The sequence below is a fragment of the Leptosomus discolor genome, chromosome Z, assembly GCF_034619465.1.
Source record: "Leptosomus discolor isolate bLepDis1 chromosome Z, bLepDis1.hap2, whole genome shotgun sequence".
NCBI classification, from domain to species: Eukaryota; Metazoa; Chordata; class Aves; order Leptosomiformes; family Leptosomidae; genus Leptosomus; species Leptosomus discolor.
In genome coordinates, this window is record NC_141419.1 from 32078064 (window position 1) to 32097524 (window position 19461).

Genomic DNA, 19461 nt, shown 5'->3' on the forward strand with positions numbered 1-19461 from the left:
ACTTTCTCTATCACAGGTTCAGAAAACCAATTGGCAGTACTCTTAAAAGAAGAATGTTTCTGGACTGGAAAACCTAATCTGTAGAGTAAAAAGATTCTTCAGAGCACCTCTAGTCTCAAAACATAGGGAGACAACATTATTAAATATCTCTCAATCATAATCTCGCAACTGACAGCAACCAAGATCATCATCCAAAGAATTTAAAGTTTCCCAAAGACAAACACAGAAGGAAAAATTTGTTTCCTTCTGCACAATCCAATTGACAATCTATCTACATGTTTGATGAGATGCTGCTTCTACATGAGAAACAGGTTGTGCTAGCCTACTTGTAGGCGAGAAACAAATGGCAGACAAAATAATTGACTACATGAATATACAGTTTTACAACACATGACAAAACTAAGCGACAGGTAAGGAGAGATGCCTTAACTTTAAAATTACACACATTCTTCCCCAAATGCACACATCTTGAATCCTTAACTATGTAGAGTGCTCCCCACTTGAGGAAGGAGGTAAACAGGAAGAGGGTGAGAAAATTGCACAATATTCTTGCATACACACTGCCCTAAAGCTCCCAACTTGGAAGAGAAATTCAGATTTTATCTGGGACTGATACTCGTCAAGTTCATCGACATCAAGAAATTTACATCAAGAAACTGACATCAAGCAGTAAATGGTTTCAACTTAGCTGCAGGCTTTAAATGCAAGACTGCCTGGTTGTTACCTCAACAAGTGAAAATCAGATGCTTGCTTTAAATTCATCCAAAGTCACACATTGTAATACAAAAAGTCTGACAAGTTCTAAAAGTCCTTCAGATATGGATGTATCGTTCCCTTTCTTCTGAGGTCAACTTCTGGAGCCAGAGTTTTGGTGCCTGTAAAAACTCCTAGTGCTTTTAAGGAGGATGTTAGATAATGAGCCTTACACGCATAATGTAACAAATAGCAATTAGTCGCTAATGAAAATTGGATTAATTCTTCTGAGGTGAATAATTCCTTTTCAGTGTCCAAGAACACAATGCTGATATAACCATGAGTCAAAGAAAAAACCCAACTGACCAGCTTTCAAACTGAGTAGTGGTTGCAGAGGGAATTTTGTAGGGAAATCAAGTAAATTGACAGGAGGATCTTCTCTGAGCAGTGGGGTTCAGAAAACTTAGGACCTCAAAGCTGCACAAGAATCTTCAGCAGAACAATCTTCAGGTAATTTCTGTAAAAAAGCAGGTCCTCTACAATTAATTAGATTTTTAGGGAGGCCTGGATAAAGCACAACCAGAAATAACAGCCACAAATGTGAGTACTGAGCAGGCAGCTATCCTGAAGTCTTGCAAAGACTATAAAGGAGAATATTGATGCCAGATTATTTTCTGCTATACTAGATCATCAGTCTTTCCTGAAGTCCTGGGGGGCAAAATGCTGAAAAATATAAGGATTAGATCTGCCTGAATTGTTCATATATATATTTTTGTCAACACTGAAATATTCATCAGTTACATTACAATTTTGCACATCAAAGCATAAATTCTCTTGGCAATGTGTTTCAAGTCCTTTACTGAGAACCATGATCTGGAATGCTTAGGGTTTTCTGATAGCTATGGAAGTGACCAGCAAAGATGACTCAACTGAGCAGACAAAAACTGATATTACCTGTTTACCTCAGAGAATAGAAAGCTTTCTGTCAATTCATTTGGAGGCTGTTACACTGGAAATGCATTCCTGTCACACTAGGTGAAAGGGGTCCCAGGAGGCTGATTATAGAAGAAACGAAAATTCTGAGGCACTGTAAAATATCCATGAGGCTGTGAGTTGGTTCAGTGACTCTAAAATCAGTACAGAGTTTGTGTACTGCCTGTAGATGTTTAGCTGGCACTGAGACTGCAGGTAAGAAAACCTGGGACTGTTACAGGTAACCAAACCCAGGGAAATTTGGGTCCACAGAAGTTCTTCTCAGTCTGCTAGAGCCAAATTTGGTAACTCCTAAGACAAGGGAACTCCTCTCATCCCAGGATGATAGACAGGAGTCTGCTGTGGTTCTGCTCCTCCAAGACCAGGCAAGAGAAAGGCAGAGCATGTATTCCCAATAGGCGCGCGCACACACACACACACACACACACACACGGCCAGTCATACAAGTAAGCAGAGGGCAGCACCTTCACCAGCACCCACATAAACACAGAGCACTTCAGTAACATGAGCAGAACAGCAATCTGAACATAACTGTGCCCTCCAGCTGATCTGGTCAGACGTTCACTAATCAAAGACCCCCATTTTCTTGATTCACAAGTATTCTCAACAACCACCGATTCCTCAAAAATCAGTGTAGACTTTAAGTCCATCTGATATCCAGGCATAGACCTTAGACCTCTTAACCTTTCACTAGCTCAGACTTCACATCCTTCCAGGTGCTGATCCCCTACCGGTCAGCTTGAAGTTTGCTAGCAGTTTACATGCACACACAGAAAATATAGGTCTCACCCGCAACTGGCAGACAGTTACACCAGTCCATGTCCTGGTCCTTCAGTTCCATGGTCTCTCTCTCCAATAGCTGACATGCAGCTTATTCTACTTGCTTCCTAATCTTACCCGAAGTCGGCTAATGGTTCACACAGATTCAGAAAAGGTTGTGCACTTGCACAGAAACCAGACTTAAGAATATAGGATAGGCTGTGGTGATCAAGCACTGGACTTGATCAGACCCTTTTATGCCCCTTTTACCCCTTGTTCCTCCTCAATCCTTCTCTTTCCTATCCTATGTTCCTTCCACTGAACACCCTACAACAAACTTTTTTTTTAGAAGAACAAAACCAAAACAAGTCCAAAACTCTGTCCCTCCTCCAAATCCTGTAAGTCCTGAACCCCTTTAGGCAATGATGGCCTTAGTCTGCATAAAGTGATTTCTGCCGAGTTGTCTTGTTGGGTTTCACACCAAGAACAATCTAATCTTCTTCCTTTCATGGTCTCAGAAGCAGCCAGTTCAGCATGCTCCACTCCTCTCTGGTTAGGTTCCTTCACATCCTCTACCTACCACTGTTCCTTCGATGACTGTCAGGTCCTTACATTTAATTTAATTAGTCTTTAATCAGATGCCATAACTTCTGCTCACTGGTCTACAGAAGACTGCAGATGGCAAAGAAAGTAACTAGTGACCATGACTGTAAGTACACCACCATAATTACCAAGGCTGACAATATGCAGCCATCAGTACAGTTCGATGAAAGGGATCCCAAAAGCAAACAGACAGCATGACATGCTTTTCTTTATACTTTAGTTATAGTGTCTCACACTAATTTTATTTCTTCTCTTCTAATTCTTCTTACAGTGTTTAAATTGTTCAATAATGGTGCAGGAGGAAGGAGGAGGGATTTAATGCCTAAAGAAACAACCCATGCTAGAGTTGCGGAAGGGACACAGTGCTAGATTTTGTTTCCTGTTGACTGGGAAGAGCTTATCCTGTTCCCAATGATGGCAGAACACAGTGATAAGAAATTTTCTGGAGTTCTCCTTTGATGGGGAAGTAGGTCACCAAACTGATGATAAAGACAGAAACTACACAATGCTATCTCCTAATTTTTGTCCTCCAGAGAGGCTACCTCATTGGAAGTCTGCTGCTCATGTGAAGTTCTTGCTGCTGATGGAAACTGCTTGTCCCATGTGCAACAAGATTATCCCTTGAGAGTTATTTCACTTGAGACTACAAGAAGCAGCTGGACACAGACATTCTCCCTCCTTTAAGGATTCTGCCCTACTGCCAGACCTTGCAGCAGGAATACATAGGCCTTCCTAGAAGTGGTGATACAGAAAGGTTTAAATTTAAGACCTCAAACTGCACCAGCTCAGAGAAGCTCAGAAAAGACCTTAAAGAGGTCTACCCTTCCAGTTTGATGAATTATATGGGCTAAAAGTGGAGACACCAAGCTTGAACACTATGCATACTACTGAAGTAAAATTCTTTCTAAACAGAGCTGGCAGACAGGTATGCACATATGAAGACAAGTAAAACCAACCGAAGTAATTCACCGTAGAGAAGTACATACATACACCAAAAAATCCCCACAAGAGAGACATAGCTCTAAGCTCCGAAATCAGAGGAAGGCAGTCCTCGGTACTACGAACTTCACCATAAGTCAGCTATGAATGCCTGCTGCCCTGTTGCAGGGTGAGAACATTCATTCCCTACAGCTCTGGATGGAGCTTGGAGACATATACATCTTTGTTTAGAACCTTTCTGCAACACAGTGTGAAGAAAAAACAATATTTGAAAGAAATTAAGCTGTAAGGTAATGAGGACGGTGCTGGCCTGAAAGCAGATTGTATTTGTAGATAAATAAGAGATGGAAACAGTATTCTTGAGCAGCAGACACAAACTTCCAGCATAAGATAGTATCATCTATATAGCAGCAACAGTAATGATAATTTAAATGTAGTGTTTTAAACAAAGCTGTAAAGAACTAACATATATTTGAATCTCTCTTCAAATGAAACAAATTAATTACTAAATATATGTGGCAAGGCTCTAAAGAAGATGCATTGTGTTCTGTGTGAGAGGAAGACAGGGAAATGTATTTTTTTTTCCTCCTGTGGCCACCTTAAAACTTCAAAACTTTAAAGTTCAAGATTTTGTATATATTTGATGAGTTCACTATTGTAGTCATAAATAAAAATTATATTAGAATATTTGTGATTGTCACACATGGGCTTGAAAATTCTTCTAAATGTCAGCAATTAAGCCAATGTTGAGTTTCTACTTTTTTGAAACATCAAGTTAATTATGCTTGTTAAGGTGTGATTACGCATAGCACAGCAATGCACAAGAATAGTATATAGCTACCATGTGAAACATACACATGCATTCTAAATTTGCACATCAAGTAAGTGGCAAATACAACTCAATAATCAGACAGAAATGGCTATATCACCAAGGACATATTTTCAGAGAAACTGGATACTGACAAATATTTAATGAGAAAAAAAATAGTTGTATGTGGTGGAAGAGGAGTTTGGTTATCTGACTGCCTCATATTTGTGATTTTATTAACTGCCTCCTTCATTGTTTCTCTAAACAACCTGCCCCAAATCATGGCACCTGTTTGAGCCATTGAATCCTGGTTCTCTGCTTGAGACTAGGCTATAAATCAAGTTACATAAACTGAGCAAGTCAAGGCAAGGTATGAAACAGGCATCTGAAAAAGAAAGTGTGCCTGGCATGGTATCTTTTTTTCACCTATGTCACTGATGAAATAAAGGTATTACCAAATCCTGTTTCATTCATATTCTTATACTAATATAACACACTAAGGCTGAGAAAGTAAAAAGGTATCAATGCTTATTTTTCACAAAACTTATAATAAATGTAAAATAGTCTGTTAAAGAAACATTTAATCTTTTGACAAACAAGTATTGATAACTGTACTCATTTTCCCTCTTAGCTAAATAATAATCCCTTCAATTTAAAAATGAAATGCATTCAGTTCTTGCTGAACAATCTGAGGAAAAAGAAGAATGAATATTAGAAGAGAAGTCAAAAAGATATACAGAGCCAAAAGGTGCTTGCAAGGACAAAATGAACACATAGGCAGAATTAGTAACATCTAGTAAGAGGAGAAAAAGAACCGTACAGAAACTTTATCAATACAGTAACAACATCAACAGATGTCCATAGATCAGATGAGTATAATGTGAAGTGAGGTAAGACTTGTCTAGCTCTTACTAAAGACATCGCTTACGTAATGAACAATACTACCATTCTGAACACACATTTTGTAGTCCAGCTGGGGGGGGGGGGGGGAGACTAAAATAATTTTAGCAAAACAAATCAACCTGAAGTCTTTTGCACAGAGCCAATAACAGCATGAGTATTTACTACTAGCTAGATGAGCTAGAATTCAAGAGCCAAAATCCAGGTAACATTAGGATTAGGGACTTAGTAGAATACAAGCTCCCTGAGTATGCCAGCAATTATTAAGAATTCTACCTACCCACTGGACAGGTCAATCTCACATTTCAGGACATTTATGTGGTTTGACTCTGTCATTAAAATACACTGTTCAGGATGGGGCTGGGAAGGAAAAAAGTATTTTGGAGATGTAAATTAAAAGAAACTTTTAGTTGATATTGCCATAACCAAAAAACTCCACAGTAATTACACCAGTGATGCACATTTATTTTCATTTCTAAGAACTGCACATCCTACATTTCACACTCCTTTTATGGAGAAGTTTCCCAGAGAGCAGAAAAAATCCTCTTCTTCAGAACTGTTTTTGAGAAAAGACAGAATGAAATATTTTGGAATACACTTTAGGAAAAGCTTGCACTGGCAAAGATGCCAAGTGATCAAAACTCTCTTCTCTTGTAGCTTCCATGGTTCCTCAAGTCAATTACAAAATAGGGCTTGACAACAAAATCAGGGTCAGTGTATGAGTCATGCTGCAACCTATTACACATATAAACTGCATATAATTTCTTCATAATTTTTCTGACAGAGCTATTATAACAACTACCTTCTGAGTAACAAAGCACTAAAAAAATACGTTTGTATATTTAACAAAACAGAAACGGGATTACTACTCTTCCTTGCTTTACCACATCTGAAACAGTTACATGAACCAGAAAATGTTACCAATAGTCAAATAAATTTTGAAAAACAAAATGCTGTAACACTCTCAAAATAGCAAAGGGGAATTCCAGAAAGACAATCACAGAATGTTAGGGGTTGGAAGGGACCTTGAAAGATCATCTAGTCCAACCCCTCTGCCAGAGCAGGACCACCTAGAGTAGGTCACACAGGACCGCATAATGTTTCCTTAGAACAGCTTGCTTGGCTCCTGGGAGTTGTGCACACTTATGAGTTGGGCCAACAGCACTTTTGTGCCCAGTCTTTTATAGTTTTGATCCCCCTTCTTTTCAAGTCTGCAAGACTGTGTAAGAACAAACTGCCATTAAAAGCTTGCAGCTATTTAAAACCATTACAAACTCAGCAGAAAGGGTCAAGGGGAAGGAAGGTAGATGCTGGAACAGAGGTACCCAAACCACCTCAAAGACTTTCGATCATAGCAGGTAACTGTCCCTTCTTCTTTGAAAGACTTTCAGCAACTTGCACAGAATCTTTCAAAAATGAAGGAAAGGAAGAGGATTTTAATAAGAAAAGGGAAATACACTGTTATCCTACTGACCTGATGTCTGACTGTTTGGTATCCTGAACAAACTGGTAAATGTATACAAACACACATATAAATGTTCCACTAACCAGATAATCCCAGAGTTGTTTAGTCTGCCATTGTTCTAATTGAGGTAATCTCAATCTATTTTCCAAAGGAGTGTTTCGGTTTGAAGCAGTGGTGCTGTTGTGAAATTAAACTTACAGCCAACTCCACTTAACCAGGCACTGTGCTAGTTTGCAGAGGAGTCTCAGTGTGCATGGACTGCTTTTCTCTTAGAAGAAAGTAACCAAGAAGCTTCCCTGGAGGTATGCACCAAACGTGCTCTAACCCTTCCCATCTCCATTACAGTCTGAATGGATGATGAATACTTTGAACAGTTTTTTAAGTCTGTTCTGACGCAAAAATAGACCTGCTTTGAGCAGGGACTGGACTAGAAGACTTCCAGATATCTTTTAGTGAGTTATTTTATGGTTCTGTGGAAAATACCAAAACTGCACACACTGTCAATGCAAGCACCATGGCACTAACTAATTTGATGTCCTCCTGTTGTTTCAAATTATTTGCTAACGTAAACATACATTTCCATGTCCAATAATTCTTACTTACCTGCTTCACATTCTAATTTAAGACAACACAAATTACCCTGGATACTAAAGAAGTTTTCTGTGTCAGTACAGATCTCTCTGCAGGTTTCTTCTTTCGAAGGTAGATTAACCTGTGCAATGCTCATTGTTGTCAAAGCTAGACTGCTGAAGAATTCGTTAGCTTCTTTCAAGTTAACTCAGATATTTGCACACCACACTGCTATATGCAGTTAATATGCTGCCTGTGTTATACAGGATGAGGAAGCAGAAAATCATAATGACATGTACAACCTGAAAAAAACCCACTGTCAATCATTAAGTGGTGGAAATTAGCTTTAAGTCTGATATTATCACCCTCTCACAGTGGTTAATGATACCCATTATAAACCAGAATTAATTTCAATTTATCTGCATATTCATTAGCAGCTCAGTATACAACCTCTCATCTTTAGCGATGTGATGATTTTACAATATACCCAGTGCCGTCGTCATAATTCTACTGCTTCAGTATGAAGATGCACTACTTATTTTGTCCTCAAAAATGACAGGTAAATATGCAAAGACAGAAAATGCAAGAACTGAAAGAAAATTGAAGAGTTATTCAAAAGACTAATACAGAAAAAGGTGAACTGAAATGATCTGTGCAAGTGAAAAACAACACTTAAAATAAAATTATCTCAACTTTCCCAGAATCATAATGAAGTGAGAAGGATATAAACCTGTATGTAAATATTTCCACTTAAATCTTATTTCCTAAGAAAATTAAATTTACAGGATGTTTTCTCCTTCCTCTCAATTCATCCAAAATAATTTGTCAACCTTTGTCCAGATTTGGTTAATTTTGTTAAGAAGCAGAAGTCTTGCTTACTAGCAATTTCTTAAAAGCTTCCTCATTTAAAAAAAATGAAAAATAGAAAAAAAAAAATAAAAGAGACTTCCACAACAGTACCCCAGTCATGTGTTGAAGTATGAGCGAAAAAGCAGACACTGCATGTATTTGTGTAAGTAGCAGTGAAAGATCAAGTCTTTATGATGGAATGTGCAAGCAAGCTGACAACTCTCTTGGAAGCTACGTTTCCTTAGTTCCATGGAATGATTTCTTTACCAAGTTCGCTGCTGCTGCAACAGAAACAAATATTTACATCTTAATTAGCCAGAAAAATCCAGAGAGTGAATCCTACCACATCTGTTCCATGTCTTTTTTCCAGCAGAAGTCGGAAGATATTAGCTGTAATCTTATTATCTTGGACACCTTGTCCAAGACCACGGTTGTCATCCTGCATAAGTCGACGATCCATGATCACTTCCAACTGACCTTAAAGAGCAATACAGGGATTACACTGGTAACAAGAATATGTACAGCTTCTATTAAACATAAGAAAAATACCCTGAAATATAAAGAATTACCATTTTTGTCTTGCATATGGAAGAGTAATAGTAGATCAATATTGTTAGGACTGATTATGAAAACAGTTAATACCTTTGGGCTTAGGCCGTTTATAGCCATCCAAAAAAGTTTCATAAGCCCTTCAGCAGAAGGTCCTGCAAATTTTTAACATAAGAGTCTAAATAGAAGTTTAGCATGAGAACTTATTACTGTTAACTATTAATTGTAACAAGGACACTTGGCACACCAAGCAAAGAGGAGAATCACCCCAGGTAGCTGCAGCTGTATGGAGAGACCTTCTGTAGAACTGCCTTCATCTTACACTCCATAAAACAGTGCACCTCCCAAATATATTTTTTCCTTTCTTTTTTTTGTTTTTCTTTCACAGTTGGAGGCAGAAGTAAAACAGGTAGGCAGTATCAGTATATAAATACAGTCACACCATCTTGTAAGAGTGTTTTCACTTGTGGGAATATGAAAGAACTTTGCACCAGATGAACATTGAGTATGAAGTTCTGAGTTTACACTGAACTGTAGCATTGCTATTCAGAATAGCTCTTTCAGCATGATGTTAAACCATAATTAGCCTTATGGAAGATGAAGTTCATCTCTTTTCAATTTTGTATCTCCAGAGGAAAACCAGCTCCATGTAATTAAGGCTGTTACAGTTTTTGGAAACTGAATCTTCAAACAAGTATACTTGTTTCCTAAATAAAACTGGAAGACTGAAGTACTTGTTTCCTAAATAAGAAATACACAATTAAACTACTAGAAAAGGCTGCTTAGTAAGGTTGCCTCTTTTCTTCATTTTTCTACAAATACCTGTCCAATTTTGTGTATTCAGGACAGAAGTCAGCTGGCAATGAGTAAGAAACAAACTACCATTCTGAACTAAGGTATAAAGCTAGGATTGTGCCTCAAATTGATGGTCTTTATGGATTGCTGTATGTATGTGGGCTGACAGACAGATACGATAAGTCTCTGAAAAAAGCTAGAACCATAGTAAAAAGGACAAACATGATAAACTTTTGTCAAAGTTTTCAAGAAAACTTAGAAGATCTAGATTCAAAACTATCTCACTGTATACCCAACATTCTTTAAGAAGCTATGATAATGAAGGCTGACAAAATAAAGCTTTGTGATTCTTAAGGTGGTTGTGAATATAAACAAAATGATCAGTGCTGCTAAAGTCAGGCACAAAAAACATTTCAAAAATGGGTCAAAGATTAAAAAAGATTGTTTTAGGGAAATTTCAGGCTTAAAAATGGTAAAAGTATATTGCATGAGGCTTTGGGACATAAATGATCCCTGCTACCCCATTAATTATCTGTCAGACTGCAGGGAAGTGCACCTCTAAATGACAGTGGCGCATCCCATCTACCTGGAGGTCTTCCTGAGGTATGGAGAGTAATCTACTAAATAGTAAACTGGAGTGGAACTGGATGGAGCTTACAAGGTGGAGGATGTTCGGCATTAAAAAATGATTATGCATCCAATTCCACAAATGGTAAGAGAGATGAAATGTAGGAATAAAGCTGCGGCATAGGTACTTTACAGTTTTTGATCAAGTTTCTTAGCAGCTGAAGTTGAAGACTGATGTCAATACAGTGAGAAATCCTACTCCATACTGCTGAGATCATCTGACAGCATAAGTGTTAACTAACTGCTCCATAGTAAGGAACCTGTCCATAATCCAAGAATGAGAAGTGAGAAAAAAATCAACTGTTCATATAAATCTCAGATGGTGTGTTATGCCACAGTCTCAGACACACACATACACAGCTACTGAAGGCACTTGCCTAACTGTAATATTTTTGAATTTTCTTCCAGGATCCCTTTGAGATCCTGAAGGGCCTTCAAAAGAAGTGTCATGAAGCATCTGACTTTCAGCAGCCACAGAACTTTCAGACTCATTTTTGTTCTCTGTTAATGAGTCCAACATGCCCTCAGGACAAAGGCAGTGAACACAGTCATTTCATGACATATTACCTAAAGATAACAAGTCAGATGAATACATTCTCCTTTTTTTTTAGTGAGCGCAGAGTAAACATTTGATGTTGCTATTACTCAACCTTGACTGACTATTATAATAGAGTTTGTCAAAGGTGACATAGTTATGAAATTAATGCCATGACCAGGTATGGGATACAACTTTTGCACTTTCACTCAACTGAGTAGTAGAAAAGTCTCTAATGTCCTCTGACCAGATTGAAACCAATGCTCACATAAAGCCAGTTTCTCCCCGATACTTAACTGTAATATGTCAAACAGCACTAGCCTTGACTTCCCTAACTTGAAGAGAGTGGGGTCTCTGTGGACTTAGATGCTGCATTTTTCTGTGATGCAGAGACTAGGACTGTTAATGAACAAATACAGATGCTATTATAAGGTAATGGAGCCTCTACTCACTAATTTAGTCTCTAATACCTATGCAGTGAGTACCTACAAACACTTGGTCCTGTCAAGTTCCTTCACAAGATCAGCCAAAGAGAATTTCGTTTCTAGCAATGGAAGGCATGAGGGGGAAAAAAAAGTATTTTGGGTCTTGTGTCAGGTGGTCTTGGAACAAAAGGCTTATATTTTTGACAATGGCTTTATTAAAGCATCAGCCAGGGTTAACTCTGCCCTACAACGATTTAGGTTTGCTAATACTGCTATTAATCTAGTACAGTATTCACCTTCTGTCAGAATAGACATTAATACAACATTTTTCTGAAAAGAAACTGGGAAGCAGGTTTTGGCATAGACTCTGATGGGGTTTTTTCCTTCCAAGTATTAATTCTAATTAATATAAAATTGTGTAAATTTAAAGTCACAATATATTGAACCACAGCAAGGAATTATACATCTTAAACTATATGTATTATTTTGCCAAGTACTTGCTAGCTTTATTTGAATGCCTCCTCATTCCGGTAGCAGTATAAAATGAGCAATTTGCCTCTGTTTCCATTCCTCCAGACTGTTCAACATAGTGTTCTCTGCTCGGAGAGACAAGACCGCACCCCTTTTGGAATTCTGAACATGAATTGATTTTTCTTGTCAACATATTCATCAGGTCTTTCAAAGTATTCCATTAAACTTGTGAGGTATGACTTTGCTTCAGAAGTATGTTGACTCTTACCCAGGGTAATTTTTACCCTTTATCTAACTAATGCTAGTCTTCAAAAAAAAGCTGTTATTGTTTTCCTGGACAGGGATGTTAAGCTATACTGCATACACCTTAAGACTAGTGCTTTCTACCCTAAAGCAAACACATCAGAAAACATGATCAGCATCCTATTATTCATCTGAAGCCCTCTGCTACCACAGCAGCAGGAAAGAGAACAAACTACTTAATTTTGCTGTTTCACTGTTGAGTTCCATCAGAGTTCTTGGGTGAAAAATACCTGGTTTTGACAATTTATTGCTCATTTTGTCTTTCTCATAATCTCTTTCCTCTGTCTCCAGCTCAAGACAGATCTTCCATTGACAATGACAGGATCTCATGTGGGAACAACCTACCTCCTCCATTACAGACACATTCTAAACTCATGAAGACGTTGGAAAAACGTATTTACTTTCTTCAAATGCTAGTAGGTAATCTCTGAATGAACTATTTTAGACAATCATGAAGGACAGGCCTTTATAATACCTATCATCTTATACTTACCGTTTTTCAAGCTTGCAACACCCAGAGACTGAGCTGAATGAAGTGTCAAACGAACGCCAACATCTTGAATATAAGCCATTGTAGTCATAGGATAGATATTTGCTTGAAGAGGCAATTTGCTCATCGTCAGTCTGGGCTGGATCTGCAGTATGAACATGAAATTCAATAAAATACATTCTTTTTATTCATTTAAATTTCAAAGACCTTTTCAGACATTTATCCCATGTGCTTTAGAAGCACAACCGGCACCAAATTCACGCAACTGTATTATTTAGGTTTTTGGAGATTTGTGGGTAAAATTACCACTTCAGAAATTATAATTTCAATGTACTTTTAGATCAAAGGATATTTTAAAAAAACCTAAAAGATTCATCAAGGGAACCTAGAAAAAAAGGAATAATCACAGTTACAGAATGAGAGAAATTTTTTTCTGCTATAGAGAGCAAACAGTGAATAGATTCAAGGTAGCAGAAAAGGAATTGTTGGTCTATAATGTGAACTTCTTAAAGTGCTGGTGGAATTCTTGAATGGTACATGACAAATGAGAAGTAATATTAAAATTATTTTCATGTTTAAATATTCACTTTACTGTCTCCAGCAAAATGCAGTACTATAGACTAACTGGAAAAACAGTAGTCTTTTACTCAGCAGGTATAATTTTCAATGTATTTGCAAAACTATTTTTAGCAAGGAAGAAAGGTAAGGAAAAGAAAATTTTCTTTCTTCCGTGAGTTGCAGAGTCCAAGTTAAAAAAATGGTCACACAATATTTCATCAGCTGCATTACCAATAGAAAAAGTTGTTACACTCCAAAAATACACCACTTATTTCCACCACAGCAGCAAGCATTTTTTTCCTAGGTCTGAGGTGCTGGACATTATGGACATCTAGCATTGTGCTACCCAAAGGGATTTAATTAAATAGACAAAGCTGTGGGGAAAGAAGGCATGCAGATACACAAGCAACTATATGGTGGCTTGTCATAAGTTGCTGTATTACAATTCTTATGTTAAAAAGGATATAAAGGAATATTTAACAAACTCCTTGAAAGAAAACAGTTGCTGCTTCATCAGGTCTAAATCAAATTTTATACAGGATACATTTTTTAAAGCATTTCTCCTTCTAAATGACTAGTAGAGTTTAACATGAGAGGTTGGTTAATATAACTCAAACTCTTTACAATCAGAAGTTACTAAGACAGTAAAAAACTAAGACCCTAAGCTTTTATAATTAATAGACAATAATTACCTGATATCCATTAAGATCTGTATAGAATCTATTTTGACTGTTTATGTCAGATGAAATTCTCATTGCAAGCTCACGATTATATTCTCCTCTAATATCCACAATATTCGAAACTTCAAGAGACTGGCCTTCCAAACCTACATTAAAAAGATGCATTTAAAATCTCTCAATATTTAAAAGTGACTGCCACATACGTAAGAATGACTGTGCTTCCAAAACACAGTGATCTAGTTTTCCCCTGCTACCTTCCCTTTTCTGCTATATCTAACTAGATATCAGAAGCTAGTTCAGTTATGTACCATATGAGATATCAGTATTTCTAATTCAGTACTCATTGAACATACAGTTTCAAAACTTCACTGAAGTAGAACAGAAGCAGTTCATGAGAACAACCAATGTGGGTTCTGGTAAATCAGTAGGAAACAGCATACAACTGTTAAGTGCTGTCTTTAGCAGCAGCTAATACACTGGAGCAAGACCTAGCCATTCACTTCTCCCCTTGACTCATGTGGCTGATGCCATTCACAGACAAGAACGAAGTTACCAGCCTCCTGACAGCAACTGTTCTACTAAGCAGGAAACCGGTCAGCTGTTTTAACCAAAACAGAGAAAAATCTTCCTTAATATGACCACATGGACGAATACAACCACAACCAGGACACAAGTCTTTGTTGACACGGAAAAGATGCCTATTTATTAAAAAAAGGATTAAGTATCTGAAAGTGGAGACAGATGTTCACTGAGATTTTTTTCTACAGTGCCTCACACTGAAAATTAAATACCTTTAATAATAACCTGACCTTTTCAAACAGTTGGAGACACAGTCTGGACTGGAATCGTACCATCATTCAGCATGACCACTTCTACCCTTTCTGTTGTCTAACGGCACTAACAAGTGTGAAAAGAATTCTGCCAAGCAGAACAGACATATGAAATATCCCTTTGTAGTTAGATGAAATTACACGTCTGACAGATTGTAAGCAGAAGATGGTAGAATGTGAGGGACTGATAAAACAACTTAGTCCTTTAAAACTTGAAGACAGTTATTTAAAAATCTTAGATACTAAATACTTTTTTTTTTTTTCAACAATTCACTGTATGTCAACTCAGAAGACTCGGAGGCATGTTCATCAGTTTGGGCCCTTGAACTGTAGAATCTTTTGCAGGAGGACAAAATATCTGAATAAAATTCCTAGATTCCTAAGCACATGGACAGAAGTTAGCACAACGTCTTTTTCCTTCTACATATATAGTTTCGAATTTTTTTTTGCAGTTCTGTTTGATAGCATGTTGCAATAGTTTCCTTAAAGTCTTCACAACACTCTGAACCCTTACACAATGGAATGTTGAAAGTGTCTGCCTGCTTCAATTTTTATACCATTATTTAGTATATAGAAATGTAGTCAGGGCTGTGATTTCATCACCTGAATGAGGTGGATGTCAAGCTCTGTATTTCTTTCCTCATCTTTTTTAAAACCTGAATGCCACCTGCAGCAGTACCAGCAACTGCTAAAATGTTAACATTTAGTTACCAATGGCTATTATACTACAGTGCTAAATGAAAAACCACTCAGTTCAGAAACTACTTGTATATTCCCAGACCTAGTCGGGAAAAAGTGGATCTATCTGCTCTATTTTTGACAGTTTTAGCCACAGATTTTCAACTATTTTAAAGCAGGACTTTTAAATCACGAGTACATTGAACAAGGATACAATATTTTAGTTTACTATTTTAACATGACCAGACCATGAATCACTCTCAGCTCTTTTCTAATGCATAATTTGAGATAATACAAAAATACAATTAGGAAGATAATGAAACATAAGAAGCTTCTGATAAAAAGACTAACAGAAAGATTGATTTTTTTTTCCTGATAAAAAGACTAACAGAAGCAGAAAAGGTTAAACAGGATACAACAGGAGTATCAAGTCTTTATTTAGAAACAAAATGTAAGTATACATATACACATACTTATTTCTCTCCACATGCTTTGTTACTGTACAAACCTAGTAAAATTTCAAGATACCTTCTTTTAATAGAAGTAATGCTATATAAATAATTTCCCTTACAAAGCCCAAGAAACAAACCTTAGCAAAACAATGTCACAAATGCCTCGATTTTTAAACTTAAAAAAAGGCCATTTCATATAAGAAATTAAAATAAAAACACACCACAAAAGTAATCAGAAAAAATATATAAAAGAATTGCATAATATTTCCTTGTAAAATCTGTGAGAATGGTACAGGACTTCACCATGATGACTGGATATGTAATGGTGTAAGTATTGAAACAGTGTGATGAATTAAAAATTGTCAAAAAAAAAAAAAAGAGGAAAAAACCTAAACAGTGCACTCAAAATGAAAGATAAACATGTTAGGAATTGGCAAGCAAGTGATTTTCCCCGATAACCCATTTTCTGCGAACTGTGAAATGGAAGTATACTTACTTTTAGTTATACTTTACTAAGAAATTAAAACCCAGGGAGTATTAAAAAAAAAAAAATCCATTAAAAAAAGTGCCAAACAATGTCACCCTAATCAAAAGAGAGACTTTTCAGGCTTTTTCCCTCACCTTCACTACAAGAAACATCCCCCTTACATAAGTTTCCTCCTTGCCAAGGAGTTTACTGTGTGTGGTTCAGTAAATTAAAGTAACTTTCTTTTCATATTTTTGGTAACATAGTACATCTTGACCCCAAGATAGCTTTTTTTTTTCCCCCATCTAAGCCTGTTTTACATATTGGTCACATAAAATCTAAAAATATAATTTTGAATATAGACATCTTTCCTGAGGATCTTCAACAACAAATTACTATACAACACCTTGGTTTGTATTCATAACAAATGTGATCCATAGTTTGATCTAGAATTACTGTATCAGACAAGCCGACAACTGACCTCTGATCAGTATATGGCATACGGGTAAACTCTAGCAAATTCAAATTCAAAGTATACATTTACATCATAAAAACTCAGGCATCTGACTCAATTTTAGTTCTAAAGAGAAATACATTGCAACTGCAAAAAAAAAACCCATATCAAATGGGTCAGTTCTGTGTGACTGTAAACTAGGTATTGCTGGCAATAGTATTTTTGAAACATAAAAGGAGTAAGGAAAAGTGCAAAGTAGACTTTCAAAGTACTTACAGCTTCATTACTTGTTTTTGAAGGTGTTTAGAAAAAATAATTAAATATGATAAATAAGATTTTTAAAACCATGCAGGCAATTTTGGCATCTACAGTAAAACTAATGCTAATACAAAAGTTATGTTTAAGTACCTTCAACTGTTGAAAATATTAGCCAATGCTTCCATATTTCAGAAAAAAATCCAGTAGAGTAAATACAAATAGATGAACAACTGAAAATGTGTGTTTCCTACTTCAAGTACAAAAAGATAAACTTAAGCATTTTAAGTCAAGTTTCTATAGGAAAGAAAGTTTATACAGTTGCACAACTATTTCCTCCCTCTGTTACATTTTTCACTGGCCAATTTAATCATCAAGTTTGGAAGGGTACAGAGTTTCCAATGTTACTGCTGTCCTAGAATTTTCTTGGAAATCAGTAGTTGAACAGCAGAGAAACAAAAAAATAAAGCTTTACTGAAGGGAATGCAAGCAAAACTGATATGAAGTTATGTCCTAATAGTCAATAAGTGGGTGTTCAGGGCTGGTGCCTCTCAACAGACACAGCAGATTCTGTCACAAGCTCTTCCAACAACATAAAGGACATAAAAAGGAAGCTCAATGGTAACTAAAGCATGCCTACAGATGTGGAGTAAACTAGACTTCACTATTAATGCCACTAACAAATAACTTCACACTCTTTGCAACCTTAGAGAAGATAATATCTCTCCGTCAATAAGTTTGAAGCTATGAAAGTAACTACGTTTTTACATCATCTCCAAGGTATTTCTAAATTTTTTTTTTTTCATTTTCATAATTTACAGCTACCTAAACATAGGCATAGGTACAGATGACCCACTAAAGTTTGGTACCCCTTAGTAGGTAATATATACTATAAAATATCCTGATATTGAGAGGTATGGCCAACAAAACTGGAGTTTAAGCATGCCAGATTAATGACTTGCATGATGCTCAGAAAGCAATCATGGTGCACTGGACCCAGTAAAGACTTCAGTCTGTCAAATTCTGCACTAGTTTAGAATTGAACTTAAACATTAAAAGGACAGGTAGGATCCAAGATGGTACTGATGAGAAATAATTGCTGAGAGAGACAGAATTTCACAACTCTTACCCTGGACATTATACAGTCGCATGGTATGTGTCACATGGTGGAAAAAACATACAATTTCTGAGAAAATCCTTCCATAAGCAACTCTTATGATAGGCGGATCTGTAAAAATATAAGGCTAAAAAAAGAAAATAGAAAGTCAGAATAATTATTTCAAAAGTTTTGCATAAAAGTAATGTCAATAAATCAAAGTATTTAACAAATATTAAATAGTCTTTTAATTTTTTTTAAAGTGTTCTATACCTAAGTCTAGTCTAAAAACTGGGAATTAAAAAATCTGTCCTAATCTGAAATTCATCAGCTTCTCTTCAGAGCCCCACTTTTCCTTTTGCTAAAATTAGGATACCCCTCATTACATCTCTCACAGGTATTTATGAGGATTAATGGATACAAGGCCTACAAACACAGTAACGTATTAATATTGCAAACATATGGATTGAGCTTTTTTGCTAGCAAAATTATACTTGCTAACCAGTAAGAAAATACTGTAGTTTCATAATTTGTGGCAGATGGTTTAACTGTTTCGTTTGCTCAGTTTACTATACTAGCGGTACACACCGCATGGAGGAAAGCCGCACCTACACTGCCTGGTGGATCAGTTTGCATGTCCTTTTGAAAGTGAAAGAGGAAGATTTTTCTTCATCAAAAGCAAATACAGTTGCCAGGGGAGTCCCCTAGAATGCGGGGTAGAGCTGGGAACCATAAAGAAACCTCAAGAGGGACATTAGTTTCTTACTAACGTCTCAGAAACTAGCAGAAATTTCCTACATCCATAGCCAAATCAAAGAGAAAAAGAAAATTATTTCTCCATATAGTCACAGTATTTTGACTCTTGGCTATGCAAACAATGATCTTTTTTTTAAAACAGTTGATCCCAAGCAGAATGGTATACAATATATAGAAATACATGGAAAACTACAAAGGTAAAAATGGGTTAAATATTAAGCATGTGCAAAGCCAAAAATGAAAATATAACATGTGCAACTACTACTACAGGGCAATGGCAATTAAGATTTCTCTCAAAAAACCCAACAAAATGCTTGAAAAACATGTTATTCAGTGGGTTCTAAGCAGAAAGCTCTTAGACGGTGACTGTCCTGCTCCTATATGTACCAATGTCTTAAGAAGGACAGACCATGTGCTTCCTTCTCAAGTGAGGAAACGAAAGATCAAGTATATCTTGCGGAA

At 36.6% G+C, this 19461-nt stretch overlaps 1 protein-coding gene across 1 annotated transcript in view; it reads right to left on the bottom strand.

The window, feature by feature from the left end:
• Positions 1 to 19461, bottom strand: part of MAN2A1 (mannosidase alpha class 2A member 1) — a 126694-nt gene that overhangs the window by 12692 nt on the left and 94541 nt on the right. The window contains exons 16-19 of the mRNA XM_086480083.1: positions 18277 to 18391; positions 14025 to 14158; positions 12778 to 12919; positions 8923 to 9056 (exon numbers count right to left, since the gene is read on the bottom strand). Coding sequence (XP_086336209.1) covers positions 8923 to 9056; positions 12778 to 12919; positions 14025 to 14158; positions 18277 to 18391 — 525 coding nt within the window. The remainder of the gene's footprint in view (positions 1 to 8922; positions 9057 to 12777; positions 12920 to 14024; positions 14159 to 18276; positions 18392 to 19461) is intronic.